Source organism: Apodemus sylvaticus, chromosome 18 (assembly GCF_947179515.1).
Source record: "Apodemus sylvaticus chromosome 18, mApoSyl1.1, whole genome shotgun sequence".
Lineage (NCBI taxonomy): Eukaryota > Metazoa > Chordata > Mammalia > Rodentia > Muridae > Apodemus > Apodemus sylvaticus.
Genome location: NC_067489.1, coordinates 38,758,581 through 38,775,749, shown reverse-complemented (window position 1 = coordinate 38,775,749; position 17,169 = coordinate 38,758,581). Strand labels below are relative to the sequence as shown.

The 17,169-nt window shown below is 35.3% G+C and overlaps 1 protein-coding gene across 12 annotated transcripts in view; it reads right to left on the bottom strand.

The window, feature by feature from the left end:
* The window catches only part of Pcm1 (pericentriolar material 1), a 93,975-nt gene that overhangs the window by 21,082 nt on the left and 55,724 nt on the right, over positions 1-17,169 (bottom strand). For 9 of the 12 annotated variants that reach the window (XM_052162363.1, XM_052162367.1, XM_052162368.1 and 6 more), the window contains 4 exons: positions 16,326-16,684; positions 6,637-6,801; positions 1,180-1,352; positions 717-848 (listed from right to left, as the gene is read on the bottom strand). In XM_052162363.1, the coding sequence (XP_052018323.1) occupies positions 717-848; positions 1,180-1,352; positions 6,637-6,801; positions 16,326-16,684 (829 nt within the window). The remainder of the gene's footprint in view (positions 1-716; positions 849-1,179; positions 1,353-6,636; positions 6,802-16,325; positions 16,685-17,169) is intronic. The other 3 variants (XM_052162366.1, XM_052162372.1, XM_052162374.1) reach the window with 1 other exon arrangement.

Here is a 17,169-nt window from a genome sequence, read left to right as displayed (position 1 = left end):
AGCAAAGAACAAACATAAAGGACAGTTCAGGAGGTACTGTCTTCAAAATGAGTTTAAGAGTAAAAACTAAAAGAAAATCCTCAATAGTTTCTCAACAGATTATTCTTTGGAGATAAAATATCCTTTTGGAGAAATACCATCTTCAGAATACTTTGTGTTAACATTACAATAGTGGTAAAAATCATAATATTATTTCAACTCTTTATCTATAAGCTAATCCATTATTTTATTCTTTCTTAGAGATCTCCAGATGCTTGAATTATACAAATATTTGCTATACAAGAACTATAAATCAATATCTGAACCTGTAAACGGGTCATTTTCAAATATCTAATATATAAAAGTATCTTATGTTTCCCCTGATCTTTCTAGTTTATTCATACATTTGTCTAAGTAGAATATATTAAATTTCATTTTTTTCCTGGATAATTTTCTTTTGTCCAGGTTTTTCTTTTACACAAAGACTTGATTTAGTTTGTACTTTTATATTTAAAGGTTATCTGATGTGACTATTATTTGGTCTACCTAATGTTCTGAAGAATACAACAAAGGCCTATTAAATACCTATTAAAGGTACATGCGGCTATTGCAGGCTTCAAAGTATATAATTTTTTTAAAAGATCAATAATATTATTAATATCTACTGACAATAACTTCAACCTTCCTTTATTATACATTGAACATGTGCCCGCATTTAACATATCATATTGGCTTACATCATCAGTAGTAACAAGGCTCTCACTTGGAGTAAGTTCTGAGTTTGATGCTACCCAAGTGCCAGAATTCACAGACTTTACATTTTCTCCTTCTTTTTCATCACTTTCAGAAATATGTCTGGATACGATATCCTAAATAATGAAATAAATACATTTATATACAACATATATATGCTTTATTCCAAATTTATGTTATAAACTTCAAAGCAGTGGCAGATGAAAGGAAAAAAAGTACTTTTCATAGATTAAATATTAAGCAAAGAATATTAAAAGAACCATAGAAAATGCATGTAAAGATAAACTAAAATGTACTAGAGTTATATATAAGAAGTTTTAAATGAAATGTTACAAAAAAACAAAAACAGAAAATAAAATATACAGAGAAAAGTATGTGCTTCACTTAAGGAAATGACCATATGCAAGCACTGTGTAAGCTGAGAGAAGAGTATGAGGTAGCGGATACCTGCAATGCATATAAAGCTCTCTGTCTCAAATAGTCTGTATTAAGTAGCTGCAGCTCATGGAAAAGTTCAATAAGAAAATGTGGACGAGACTCATTTTGAGAAATTAATGTAGCCACTTCGGAATAAATAGTATCCCGTAGAGCTTCAAACATGGAAAAATCACTTCCAGTTTCTGGAAGATAAAAAAGATCAAGAAAATAATAACAATAAAATACTTTTATAATAACTCCTATTAATCTACATCATTTTCTAAGTCTTAACACAACAAATTCTATTTCATGGCTTTTAAAAAATTAATCTTAAAACATTAAGATAAATACTATGTGTTAAAATATTTAAATTCAAGAATAGCAATATCTGATACTACTTAGAATTATACTAATTTCTCAATTTAAAAGAATGACCTATAATTCTAGAACTGGGGAACATAAGGAAGGGCTATAAGTTAAAGGCAAGCAGCCTGGACTACATAGCCAAAAACTTGTCTGAAAATTAAACTAAAACAAAATTAAAAACACAACCTGGAAAACTGTATGTTCTTCATAGACTAGTCTAAATTAAAATAATTTTGTTTTATTTTGGTAATATGAACTTCATAACAAAAAAGGGAAATATACTTATTAATGCTGAGTGAAAAATGCTGTGGCTTAACAATGCATAATTATGTCATAACTCATCACTACAATGTAATATTTACTAAACTGGTACAAATCACAGTAGAAGGTGCCCAACTATAATTGTCGGACTCTCCACATCACTGAATTATTTAAATAAAATACTGCCCCATGAACTTACTGGCAACACTCTTTCAAAGTCACACTCTTTTCAGGTGGGTATTTAATGATGGAGAACAATCCCTGTGCATTACGTATGCTACTTTGAACCATATCGTTAGCCCTAAACCTTTTCTCAGGGTATGATTGGGACATTTTGTGTTCTTTCTAGAAACAGAAATGAAACCAAAAGCAACTCATACCCAAGTAGTTCTTCTAGCTCTCAAATTCTGTAATTTTACTAGAACAGTAGAATTGCAAGTATCTATTAGTTTTTTCTTCAAAAATAAATGATTCTAAGAGATAAAAAGTTCAATGTTTCAATATATGGTTCCTCCTCCTCCTCTTTTTTTTTTTTTTTTTTGGTTTTTTGAGACAGGGTTTCTGTGTACAGTCCTGGCTGTCCTGGAACTCACTCTGTAGACCAGGCTGGCCTTGAACTCAGAAATCTGCCTGCCTCTGCCTCCCAGAGTGCTGGGATTACAGGTGTGTGCCACCACTGCCCAGCATATGTTGTTTTTTTAAAAGCGTGCAAAGAGCATGAACATATAATCACATTTGCAGAATAGAAATAAGATAATACAGAAATAATAAAATGAAAATAACCTAAGTTGCACTATATGTCCAGATGTTAATTTCCACAAACATAAGAGTAAAGCACATGCAACCTATCTAATCTGTCCTTAAGACAGTGATACATTTTAAAAGATGCTACATTAAATTTCTCTTAATAGTTCCAAAATGTCTACATGCGATATATTAAAATGAATGTCACATTAAGTAGAAATGAAAACCAAGAAATCCCCACTTAAAGGAAAAAGTCCAAATCAGGATATACTATTTGTTATGTGAACTTTCAGTTCATGTGTGGCAAGTCAAATCATAATCTTTAAAATGTTTCAAAGCTCTAAGAAAATAGTATATTAATAGCTTAGTACTTTGCTATGATGAATTAGTCTACAATAAAATTACTAATTAATTTAACTTTCATCTCTCCTTTGTATGTAATTAAGAGATTTAAATTTCATGTCAGTCTTTCCTCCTAAATTAAAATGAATGCTAGAAAGCCCCGTCCCCTCTTCCAGCCTAATCTTGTTTCTACTACTGCCAATCTAGTTTTGTCAGGTCTGGGTTCTTCTTTTATCTGAAATCTAACTGTAAGCTGAGCATCTACAGCTCAGCCTCTCTCTTCAGAGTCCTCTAAGGATTCAAATAGGGCTTTACTTTCTGTTTATGTATCACTGCAGAAAGGAGCTATGATGTCTTTATAAGTGTAAATCATATGCAAATCATATTAAATAAAAAAAATCCCTCTTTTGTTCTGCTGTAGGAGGTAAAATACTTTTGTAATTCTAAATAATAGAAATATGTATTAATACAAATCTGTACTTCTGAATCAAAATCGCATTTTGGAATATTTCTGAACTTCTATGATCTTCATCTGTTATAGCCTATGCCCATCATAGTTGGATTTTTTGATGGTTTATTATTTTTTCAGATACTGACTGATAGCAAAAACTGGTTGCAGCATAAAAACACCTGTATCTATTTACAAAAACCTTAATGTGTTTCAATATCTCAGATATATGAAACAAATGATTTTTAAACACTACCTCACAAAAAAATGTTTCTACTACCTTTATAGATGTGTTGGCTAGGTTTCATGTTTATAAAACAAGTAAAGTAGCCAGTTTTGCCAACTGTGAATTATAAATAAGACTTCAGAATATGAGGTTTTTACTTTTTGTGAGCTTATTAACATATATACACCAAGCTAAATGTAAAAATTAAAAGAAACCCAAGGGTTGAAAAGATGGCAAGGGTTGAACAGTTAAGAGTGCTAGCTAGCTGCTCTTTCAGAGGACTCAGGTCCAGTTCCCAGCACCCACATGATGTGTAACTACTATCTGCAGCTCCAACATCAGGCACCCAACCCACGGACATACAAAGGCAAAACACACCCACACATAAAGTAAATGCCAAAACAAGTCAGGTGTGGTAGCATACTGCTTTAATCCCAGCATTCAGGAGCAGATGCAGGCGGATCTGTGTTCAAGGCCAGACTAGTCTACACAGAGAGCTCCAGGACAGCCAGGGCTCTACAGAGAGACTCATAAAACTAAAACAAACAAAAATCAAGATAATATAAGGATTTTAAGTTCAATAAAGAAAAGTAACAAATATGTCTAGTGTCCAAATATCTATGGACACTAGAACTAAGTAGATTGCTACCTCCTGGTACTTCACATGTATTTCTTTTAAATATATATACTGCTGTAAAATTCTAGCATACACTGTAGAAAGGGTAGACATAGAATAAGCAGAAAGTGTTGTAAAGACAGGTCTTATTATAATGTGAGTAGTGAATGGGAAAAAAGAAAATTTAAAAAAATATTTACCCACAGTGACATGTTACTGAAAATAAGAGTTTATGCTGTATTTGGAAATATTCTCCCTGGGTGGACAGGAGCGATGGCTCAGCGGTTAAGAGCAAGCACTGGCTGATGTTCAGGAGGGCCTAAGTTTGATTCTCAACACTCACAGGATATTTCACAAGCATCTTTAGCTATAGTCCCAGGGGATCCGATACCTTCTTGCTTCCTGATTGACTTAGTGCACAAACATACATGTACAAAAGCACCCATATATCCATAGAAATATTGTTTTGTTTAAAAATGGGAAGTGTTCTCATTTAAAAAACTCTGCTATAAACTAAAGTTGTGATTAGTAATGTATTATTATTTTTTTTTTGTGGGTAGGGAGTATAAAAACAGACACTCCTATAATTACTGTGGGAAAAGAGGAAAGCATAATCCAATAATAGCAATAAATGCTGAACTCTAATTACCATGTTATAGGCCAAGTCACAACAAGCATCAGTAAGTAATGTAGAGAATCTTAGGGTCACAGCAAATGAAAAACACGCCTTGTAGAATATTGATGAGCAGCATATTTACACCCTCAAACTATTTAATTCACCAAAAATTCAATAAATTTTTTGAGGCAAGTTTTTACTATATTCCCCATGATAGACAACTCAATATGTAGACCAGACTGGCCACCACTCATACAGATGTACCTGTCTATGTCCAAGTACTAGGATTAATGGCATGTGCCACTGTGCCAGACCTCTTTATTGTAATCAAAAAGTAATAATAATACTCAATTCTTATTAAGCCTTTCAATTCTCTGCTCTTCACAACTCCCACTGACTCTTTGACAGTAACAGTGTTGGGTAAAAATAGTGAAAGGAAATGAAAATTTAAACATTTTGCTGAGTCCAGGACAATAGAGTTGTTATTTTTGCCAAAAGAATCCTCAACTTACAGTTGAAAGTTAGGTGCTACTAACTCCTAGCAATATGAGAAAGCCACTTCAAAATACAAGCAAATGTTAAGTTTCTTTTCTGATGAAAAGACCAATAACTATCTACTACATTCAATTCAGAAACATAGTTTATAAAATCACTGTAAACATTTTGATACATTTTCTTCTATGCTTGTTTTCCTTTATATTTCTATTCATACACAGAATTATACTACTGTTCATCCAACATTAAACCCTCCTTTTTTTTCATTTCTCCATTAGGATCAATTCCAAAGAATAGTTACAAGCATCGTTAAAAGGGCATCGTTTTCAAAGGTTTTATGGAACAGTATAATTTGTATTGCCAGCCTTTTTAAAAAGTATTGGAAGAAAGCAGGTACCTTCCCTATAATTCCACAACTGAAAAATAAAATAAAATAAAAATAATAATGTAGCATTATAGGCTCAAATGATATACATAAAAATTCTATAATCAAAATTTTATATATAAAGTGTGATACAAATAGATGATATTCACCAAAGGAGACTAATGAGACTGAATCTATAGTTACCAACTCTTATGTATTTGAGATGTACCTATTCATTTTATAAATTATTAAATATTGGTGAATTCTTAAAATAAAATGGTGACAGTCATTGACTCCATTCAATAAACACTTACTGAAAGCATACCACCAATCACACATTATACTGGAATTTAGTGTAAAAATATAAAAAGTAGTTACCTGCCCTCAAAGGACTCAAAGGACAACACTAACATCTAAAATCACTTAATACTATATCCTGGAACTCAGATAATGGAAAAGCTTTACATTGACACAAATGGAAATGGAAGAGGCAAGGGAAAGCTATCCAACCCAACCCAAAGCAAAACAAAACAAAGAATGGCTGGTAAGCTGAGGAATACCTCGGCAGTCATGGGGGTGCTCTAATTCAGATCACTGAGAGAAAAAGGCTCAAGGCCAAGGACTGTGAGATGTGAGCACACGAGGCGAGCGGGAACTAATGCCTTGCTGACTGACTGTGTTAAAGTAAGGCACACCCTTTATCACAGGCACGCTTTATGAAGAGAAGTAATGAGAGTTCACGTCAAATCTATTTAAGTAAGATTACTAGAATTTCAATAAGGAATTCCGTATTAATAACATTATTTGTTTACAAAGAATTTTTAATGTGTCAGAAACACTAAAGAGATCACATCAACACAAACTATTTGTAGTTTAAATTTCTCTATGATGAAAACCTTTCACATGATAGGAATCTGTGATAGTCTATTATTAAAACTTGCTTTAGTGTAGCTTTTCAAATTTAAGATGAATTCCCTCGATTTAAACAAACAAAAAAAGATGAACATACCTGAAGAAATTTCTGCAGACCTACTATATTTTATTATTTTTTCCAGCTGTTCATGATTCTTTCTGCTGAATAATTTTGCTTGAACAGGCTCTTCAGTCTGGGCTGAATGTCTGTTCCTACTTTTGCAAGGTTCACATGTGCTAGACACACTGGCACTTTCATACCCTCGGGTAAAAAAAGTGACAGCTGTTATCAGTTGCAGCTAACTTAATCTAAAAGGGAAACTCATTTCCATAGTAAAATAGTACAAAGTAACTCAGTTTATAATGGTATTATGGCCTGGCATAAACGAAATACAAAATAACATCTTTGAATACCTTCAGAATGACCTTAAGAAGGATTGGGTGACAATAAGCAATTCTAACAGTTCATTTATCTTCTGATACTCATCACAACACCTCAACTAAAAGTACAGTAAGGCAAATCTCATAAGATCTGAATTCTCTACTAGACTCCAAGGTAACACATTTCCAAGGTTACAAATTAAAACAAAAATAAAAACAAACAAAAACCCACACTAGTACATTTTCTTTCTGAGGTTTTTACACTTCACATTCATTTTATTGTATAACGCAACTTAATTTCTTTTATTCTTTATGGACTGAGTCTATCCTCTTCCCAGTGAAACTGTAACCCTCATATTTCATTGTTTTATTTCTTACATTATTTTAGTTTATATTTCAAAGTATCTTAGTCTGTTTGAGACAGAGTTTCTCCCTGTAACAGCTCTGGCTCTCCTGGAACTCACTTTGTAGACTAGGTGGGCCTCTAACTCACAAATATCTGCCTGTCTCTGCCTTCAAGTGCTGGGATTAAAGTCATGTCATATGCCAAGACACTGACCTACCTCCAAGGTAATTTTTTATTCTTTTGGCCGCATAAGTTATATAATATGTTTTTCCATTTGGTAAGCAGACCCTACTTAGCTTCTTTTCTTGGCTACTCTAAAATATTTATTTTTCCATATATACTGAGAGCCTCTTTCTTTTTTGTCAGTTTCAAAAACAACCAAAGGCAATGCACAACAGACTGAAATTAAATGCACTTAATCTGAAGAAGAGTTAATTTTATACATTTTTATCTCAGAAGTAGCTTTGTTTTTATACTTAATCTTTTTGTTTTGTTTTGTTTTGTTTTTGTTTTTTTGGATTTGGTTTTTTTGAGACAGGGTTTCTCTGTATAGCCCTGGCTGTCCTGGAACTCATTATGTAGACCAGGCTGGCCTCGAACTCAGAAATCCACCTGCCTCTGCCTCCCAGAGTGCTGGGATTACAGGTGTGCGCCACCACCACCCGGCTATACTTAATCTTTTTTATATGATCAAAAAATACGGGTTTTATAGAACTATTATTTTTCTTGTTAGAGCAAAGAAAAGTGTTTGGCCACTTATTCAGTTAACAACCACTTCAACAGTTAACCTTATTAACATTAGTAAAAATACTAATAGAAACAAATATTTCAGTTATTCCAATATCTCTGGTCCTAAGTTTCGAAATAGCTAAACAGGTAATTGAAAAGGTACCTATTTATTTATCCATTTTGACAGAAATGCCTATGAAGTGTTTCCATTCTACAGTGTGATAAACACTGGCTAAGGGCTTTATCATCCTTAAACTGTTTTTTGTTTTGTTTAATCTATTTTAATTAGGAATGACTTAAAATCTAACCTACTACTGTGAATATGACTTTTTCCTTTAAAGATAGTTTTTATGATAATAAACCAGGAGAATGTTTCTGGAGTTAACTGTACAGTCAACTGTCTAATATTCTTTTTTTTTCCTTTTGCTACATAATCTTACTCTAAAAATTCTATCTGCTCTTGAACATAGTACTGGGGCTGCAGGTGTGCACGACCATGACTAGCTAGTGTACCATCTTATCTTTCTTATACAAAGGTAACTCAATCCTCCTTCTTCAGCCTCTTTACCTTTGAATATACAGTGAGATTGGTTTGTGTGTATGAATTTATAAGCATATATACCTCACAGCTGAGCAGTGGTGGTGCATGCCTTTAAGCCCAGTACTTGGGAGACAATGTTTGAGTCCAGCTTGGTCTACATAATTCTAGAAATACACAGAAAAACCCTGTCTCAAAAAGCAACAACAAAAGTGTGTCAGTGTATGTATGTGTCTGTCTCTTTTTGGTTCCTTGTGAATGTAGTCTGCTACTTTGTAGCCCAGATGCTCATCAGATTCAGAGCAACCTTCTTGACTCCACCTCCACTGTATTGGAGCTGCATGACTAGCTAGTGCCCTGTCTTTTCTTTCTTAGACAAAAGTAACGCTATTATGAGTCACATTTGGTTTCCATGGTTTGCTTCAAACAAGCCAAGCCAGGTTTCTTAGCTGAATACAGGATTCTAAAATTGCAGTCTCAGTCCACTGTAACCTGTGCCCCTTTTTGTTTGCTTGTTTTGTTTATTTTAACAAATCGGACATAGATCTGGATGCCTTGAAATGAATTAAGTCCTTCTTGGACTCCCAAATGCGAGTAATAGGTATCTGCATCAATATTTGAATCATGTATTCATCTCTTTTCTACAGAATGTGAGATTGATTGATGCCAGTTAGGGGTTTTGTTTAGTATGAAACTCATTCTTTTCTCTGTAAACAGAGCCATTTTTTAAAACTTATCTTTGATGGTCAGGAACTTCCTCTACATAAGCGAGGAATATTTGTTCCTTATGCTCCCCAGATAGAAGCAGCTGCTTTGATGATATCAAATCAACTTGCATATTACTGTACTGTCTCTGTAATATGAGGATTCAAACCTCCTCATTTATTTCTAAGAACATAATTTAAGTTAATATTTCAATACCTCAAATTTAAATTTCTGAGTTCTTTACTTGTTTTCTGGGCTGAAGCCTAGTCTTAATTACCCATTCTGCATGAAACTTACTGGGACTAGTTCTCTTAAAGGCTAGTTTATTTCTGTATGTACATAAAACAGGTCCATACAGAAAAGGGAATTCTACCGAAAATATTGTGGAAAATGATAGAGTACCACACATATAGTGGTTTAACAATCCAAATTGCTGTGAAGGGAAAAAAAGTATATTAACCTAACAAGAAGATATACATAATGGAATTAAATTTGTGACTGTATAACCAAATTACTTGAAAAGTATTAAATGAATCCTAATTGAAATTAAATATGGTTTATGGATATATGCAAAATTCTCTTTATGTACTTTACAAAGACATACATGTCATCAACCTGCCCCCCCCCCAAAAAAACCCTGAAATTATGAGAGAAACATCCTACAATTCGGATGTTATAAAGAGAAATGCTAGTTGGTTTTTATTCACTTGATATAAACCTAGACATATCTGTAAATAGGGAATTTAATTGGAAAACTACATCAATAAGATTGGCCTATAGAAAAATCTGGGAGGTACTGTTTTGTTAATGGACTGGGAGGACCCAGTCCACTGTGGATGACGCTAACACTAAGCAGGTGGTCTTGCATGAGCTAAGAAAGCAAGGAGAGCAAGCCAATAGGCAACATTCCTCCATGGCCTCTGCATCAGCTCCTCCCCTTCCTTCCTTTGGTGATGTAGAACTGTCAGCTGAAATATACCTTCCTTTCCTAAGTTGCTTTTGGTCATAGTATTTTACCACACCAATAGAAACCCTAACTAAGACAGAGGGAAATAATTGTCTACTACAACTAGATAAGATTTCCTTTACTACAGACACTACACATTCTGGATTCAAGGCATAGCATAATTAAGCTGGAACCGACCTGGAAACTTACTCCCTTTTGGCTAAATTTTATATTGCTGAAAGGTGCTATGTAGGCCAGTTGGAGAGACTCATCCATCAATAGTCCCACCTAGTGGTGGCCCCTGCATACTACAATAGCTGTCAGGTACTGGTAAAACAGAGGCATGACCATTATGTGGTAAATGACTTCTTAGGGGACTTGAGGCCTGCACTGCAGGAGGGAATTCTTGCCTGATACTGTAAACTTATTTCAAAAAGTCCATGACTAGGGAGATCAAAAGCCCTACATGAGAACCTACTACTACTGTTTTGCTTAAAGAACATATTCTCAAGCCATCTTCTAAATATTATGCTCCTTGCCATAGATTTATGCTGCTCTCAACTTTTAATCGGTTAAGCTTCTTTTTGCAGTGGGCATAGGTTAATACAGAGACTCACAGTTGGTTCAAGTTCTATGAAAGTAACTGTTAAGTGCTCAACTCTAAATGGGACATCTTTGTCATTCTCTCAAACAAGCCTAGGAAATATAAAACAGGAGGCAGAAAGAAAGACTCTAGGAGCCAGAGACTAGGAAGGACTGCTGTGGAACGCTTTCCTTGGGACATGACAACTACACTTATTAACTCAAAGAACAATTGTTACCTGCATTAATTGTGCACAAGCTAGTCAACCATATAACATGGATAATAAGACAGAGACCATGTAAATATGTACTATACCAATTGTATTCACTGGTTTGAATGAGATGTCCCCATAATCTCAGCTATTTGATACTTGATCCCTAGTGGATGGCACTGTTTGGGTATGAGCTTAGGAACTGTGGCATTAATGGAGGAGATATGTCAGAGAGAAGGCTCTTGAGAGCTAAAAGATTAACACCATTTTGATTTCATGCTGTTCCTGCTTGCAGATAAAGACATAAAATAAACCTTTAGCTTCTTTCTCAAGCTGACGTGCCTGCTACTTTCCCATCACAATGGATTCTCATCTACTGGAACATAAGTCAAATAAACCCTTTCTTTTGTAAGTTGCCTTAGTCATGGTACTTTATACCACAGCAACAGAAAAGTGACTAATACAGTAAGTTATTTAAAAAAAAAAAGAAGAAGACATGAAAGAAAAGGAAGGATGGGTTTAGGGAACGAGTAGAAGGGGGAGCCCAAGAATGAGTAATGTTCTTTATAAGAGTCGGGACTGGAGAGGGTTCAGAGGCTAAGAACATTTGTTGCTCTTGATTCATAGCCATGTATAACTCCCAATTCCAGGGGATCTGATGCCCTTCAAGGACACCAGCCATGTGGTATACATACAAACATCAAGGAAAAACACTCAAATGTAAAATAAAATAAGCTAAAAATGTTTCCAAAAATAGAAGGACCAGAGAAGTGGCTCAGCCTAAAGGCACTTACCAGAAACTAGAATTTGATCCTAGAACCTAAATGTGAAAGAAAACAAACACATGGAGTTTTCCCCTGACCCACACACATATGCCGTGGTGCCCCTAGCTGGGGACTTTCACCCAACACACATATACACACACACACACAGAGAGAGAGAGAGAAAGAGAATAATAATGATAATAATAATATATATAATATTGCAATAATAAAAAAATTTTAAATATTTACAAAGAGGGAAGAAAAAACATGAGTCAAGGAAAATATCAAGGTCAAGGGCTAGATTTCTTTTGAAGAGTTTTATATTATATTTTAAATTTTGTTTATTACTATATATGTTTTTAGATGTATAAGCATGTTGAGGTCAAAAGACAACTTTGGGAAATCTGATCTCTCCTCCACAAAGGGGATCTCAGGGATGTAACTTTGGTCACTAGGCTTAGTGGCAAACATTTTTACCTAATGAGCTATCTTTCTGATCCAAGGTCTGGATTTCTAAGTTACGATACTAATGTGTAACGGATGAATTATCTCTAGGACATTTTTGGGTTGGTTTTGTTTTGTTATTGCATCAGTGTCTCACAATATGTCCAAGTTAGCTTCAAACCCAGCCTCTCAAATAACTTTAATTATAGATGCAAGCCACCAGGCCAAGTGTTTTCCAAGGAGAACAGCAAAATTAATAAGGATTAGTGCTTCATATTATCACTGGCTAAGTGAGACAGTACTGTGAAAGCAAGAGGCTCTAATCTCTAATTTCTGTCCACAACTCTCCCTTATGTCTCCCTTATTCAGCACAACTGACATAGCTACAAGAACAGCCTTCACTGATGAAAACTACATTAGCCATGGCATTGTAAAGGCCCTGCATGATTCCAAACAGCCACTGAGGGAAGAGCTGACCCCACTGTTTATCAGTTTCCGAGAACACAAGAGTTGTTATGTGACCATTTCTCACTCACTTTCTTCTCTGGAAGGCTGTCCAAGAAAAAAAAAAAAAAGAAAGAAAGAAAAAAAAAAGAAAAGAAAAGAAAAGAAAAAGAAGAGAAAAAGAAAAGAAAAGATGCTTACTCCCTCTCAGCTCCTAACTAAACATGAGAAATATGTCTTTCAGTTGGGGCTGGGAAAAGCTGGTCTAGGAGTAGAAAGGCTTAAGGTATGGGGGGCAAAAAGTGTAGGTAAAACCAAGGGGTTGTAGGAAAGGCTAATCCGAAGGAAGTGGGTGAAAGAAGCTTACTATCTTAAGATCCATTTACAAACTGTAATTAGATAGTAGACTCATGCGCTATGAAAGAAGAGAGGAGTATGCACGGAGGTGAGGGAGAGTGGAAGATGGATACAGAGCGTGAATTAGCCAAAATGAAAGAAACCACGTTAGTACGCTACTTTCAAAACCAAATAGAGAGCTTTGCATGGTGGACAATGTAGCTCACAAAGGACATGAATTATTATATGAAAATTGCAATGCAACTCACTTGGCAGGGACAAAACACCACAGGCTACTGTTATTACCCTTGGTTACCCAGTGTTGGTTAGTTTTACATCAATTTGATATAAGGTAATATCATCTGGGAAGAAGGACTCTCAATTGGCCTACAGGCAAGTCTCTTGGGCATTTTCTTGATTAATAATTGATATAGAAGGGATTGAGGGTGGGGCCATTCCTAGCCCAGTAGTTCTGGGACCGGAAGGAAGCAGACTGCACAAGCCATAAGGGGCAAGCTAGTGAGCAGCCTCTCCTCCACAGCCCTCTCCTCCACAGTGCTCTCCTCCACGGCCTCTGTTTTAGTTTCTGACGCCAGGTTCCTGCCCTAACTTTCCCTTCTCTCCCCAAGATGTTTTTGGTCATGGCATCCTATCTCAGAAAAAGAAACCTAAGGCGCCCACCATAACTCCATGGTTAGACTCTATTGCTGAAGACACCACACACTATGGCTGTAGTATATAAAAATATCAATCTCAAACCAACAAGGGAAACTTCCTTTCTATTGGCTAGCTTTCATAATGCCAGAAGGAGCTACGAAGGCTGCTGAGAGAGAAAAAAGACATCAATGATCTTATCCAGTGACGGATTCTGCATTCCACAAACTGACCTTCTGGCAAATGTGCTCTCTCATACAATACTGATGAGATTTAAGCCCTGCTCTAGAGGAGGGAGTTTCATCCCAAGGCTGGGGAGGTCTTAGACCCTAGGACTAAACCTGCTACTATTATGTTTTGGTCGGAAAGGCTTCTTTTTTCAGTGGACAGCAACCACTGCAAAGATGTTAAATGAGCAAACTGCTGAGAAGAGACTGAGTGCTCAGTGCTGCGTGATGTCTTCATTAACAGGAGCCCACCAAGCCCCAAGGTTCAGGTATATCTCAGAACAGACAGTAGCAAGAGTTGAAGAGCCAGAGGATGGAGCAAAGTGCAGTGAAATGTCTTCTAGATGTGAACCATCGCTGAACTCATAAATCCATAGCAGCCATGGTTACCTGCACAAAATCAACCCAACCAAACTTCTGGCATAGATAAATGGGGAACTGCCCTTGTTTTTTGACAGGGTTTCTCTGTGTAGCCCTGGCTGTCCTGGAACTCACTCTGTAGACCAGGCTGGCCTCAAACTCACAAATCCGCCTGCCCGGCCAGGTCTTGTTTCTTAATTAAGAGTGAGTGGCATATGATAGCTGCTGGGGGAGAGAGTGTTTCTACTGGCAACACTTCCTGTGCTGCCCTGGCAACACTTCCTGTGCTCCAGTGGATGACCCCACACCCATGCACATAAGTGAGTTATCAAAATGACAGTCTTTTCTCTCATTGGCCATCTGGAGGCAAGCTACGCTATCAGCAACTCATACAAGTTCAGGGTGCCCACATAAATTCGGGCAGGTTTCTTGCTTTTCTAAGCCTACTCCAGCAATTACAGTTTGATCCAGAAATATGAATTGAACAAGTTTCGGTAGTATTATTCCACCAGTGTAGAAAGGACTTCATAAAGTTGGACTAAATGACCTTACTTGAATGGATTACTCAAGAACATTTACCAATGAAAGAGATCATTCAACTCTTTGTACATTAAAAAAAAAATTAGACCTTCAAAAACTCAAAAAAAGAAGACATGAAGTTGGGAAGGTGAGAGAATATATGGGTAGCTGGAGGGAAATGGGGTTGAGAATGATACTTCATTGAAAAGAACATCAAATTCTCAGAAATAAAGTATTTCACAATAATAAAGACATTTTTCCAAAACAACTATAAACCATGATCTGTTTTTTGTTTATTTTAAAAAAGGGTCTTGGTAGGAGTCCAATCTGACCTTGAACTCTCAATCCTCCTGGCTTGGTCTCCTGATGAATCAGAATCTATACTTACTTAGAATGGAGTTCCTAGGGAGCCCCATATAAAACACTAAAACAGTTTAAGGAGTACTGCCACCAGCACATTAAATTATCCAGTTAGACAAAATAATGTTGAGAGTGTAACATTAAAAATTGTTCACGTTTCTTCAGTTATGTATTTGTGGGGACAAAGCACCAGGAAATCAAAGATTATGTGATTATTCACAGGGTCTGTCTCAAAAATGAACCATTTTCTACTTGAACAGTTCTCTGGTTTTACCAAATTTAAACCTGTGATCTTTATTCAGAGTTTAACTAATAAAACTGCTTTAAATCAAGTACTTTGGCAAAGTCTTAAGAAAATTATAGAAGAACCTGTTTTTTAAAAGCAATGCTATAAAGACAACTTTAATATAATACTCAATAAAATTCAATGAAACACTTATTTATCTACATATAAGTAAGTCTGTTTTTAAAGTGATTTCATTTATGGTACTAAAACCATCAATGTATTATGAATTAGATGCCCAGTAAATGAATCATCAAGAAATTGAAAGAGAAGTCATAATTAAAATTCAATGCAATGCTCTGGTAGACAAATATTAGTAACTGAAAGACACATTAGTAACTTTTCAGTAATGTAAAATCTGGAGAACTATTGAGCTGAGTTAGGCAGTTGATAGCTGCTGGGAGAAGATCACTCTGTTGAAAGTCTTCCTACTAGTAGCATTTCTTATGATCTAGTGGATGGCTGTACACCCATACACATAAGGACTTCACTAATTGGATTTAGTGGGTTATGAATAAAAAAGAAAGGAAAAGAAAGGAGAGGAGAGGAGAGGAGAGGAGAGGAGAGGAGAGAGGAGAGGGGAGAAAAGGGAATGAAGAAAGGAAGAATGTAAGAAAAATAAAAAAGGATATACCATTGAGATAAGAACATGCTGGTGGATATGTGTGAGTGTATATATTCACACACAAATATATGCATACACACACACACACACACACACATATATACATGAAACAAGAGGAAGTTTTAAAAGCACAAAAAATAAGAGCAATGTTTTATTAAATGTTCATTAAATGCTACTTAAGATTTTAAAAACTATAAAGATAACTAAAAATAACTGAAGTAGGTTTCAACAATGCCTGTACATCTAGCTATACAAAAATAACCGTATGTCAAAGTAAGAATACCAAGGTCTATATTTATACTATAAATGTTCAACACATTTCAAAACTTACCAATATTTTTAACTCTACTTTTCAGCTGAGTAGAATTCCTCTTCTTACTCTTTGATTTGGGAGTTTTGTCTTTAGAAGCCAGGCTGGCCTGGGCAGATGCTTTTCTTGTTTTAAATGTTTTAGTTACTGTTGTTGGATCTATGGGATCAGGCATACTGCTAAAGCTTTCCAATGATTCTTCATCAAACTGACGTCTTCTCCTACTTGTATCTGGTTGATTTTTGCGGTTACTATTTGTAGCTTTCTCTACAGACACTGCAAATCCAGTCTTGAAAAATGGTTTTTCTACTCCTCCTTCTTGATCATATAACCATGGTGTCTTAGTGTTTTCAGCATCCTCTTCAGGCTGTTTCTGATTCCTTACCAATAAGAAAAAGTTTTACACATCACAATTTTGATTTATTTATATTTATTGCAATCTCTATAGATGAAATAGATTTCGGTTAATAAAATCAACAGGCTAGAAAAACATTTCTAAAAAACATGCAACTTTTTATCATAGGGCCCAGCAAGTGTTTTACGAAGAATATTTTTGGGAGATACTGACTTATAAATTTTAACAAGAGTCAGAAATTTCCAACTTAAAGAACAAATTCAGTTGCAATTTGTTCTATATGACCTGTAAACTAGAAGTTTTGTTTCTATTCTTAAAAGCTATTTTTTTAATCAGAAAATTATTACACATTGGGAAGTTACACATTAAGTTCATGGTGTTTTGTTATTTGGTTTTGGTTTCTCAGGACGGGGTTTCTCTATGTAACAACTCTGGCTATCTTGGTTTTGTAAGCCAGGCTGGTCTCAAAGTCAGAGATCCGCCTGCCTCTTCCTGAGTGCTGAGGTTAAA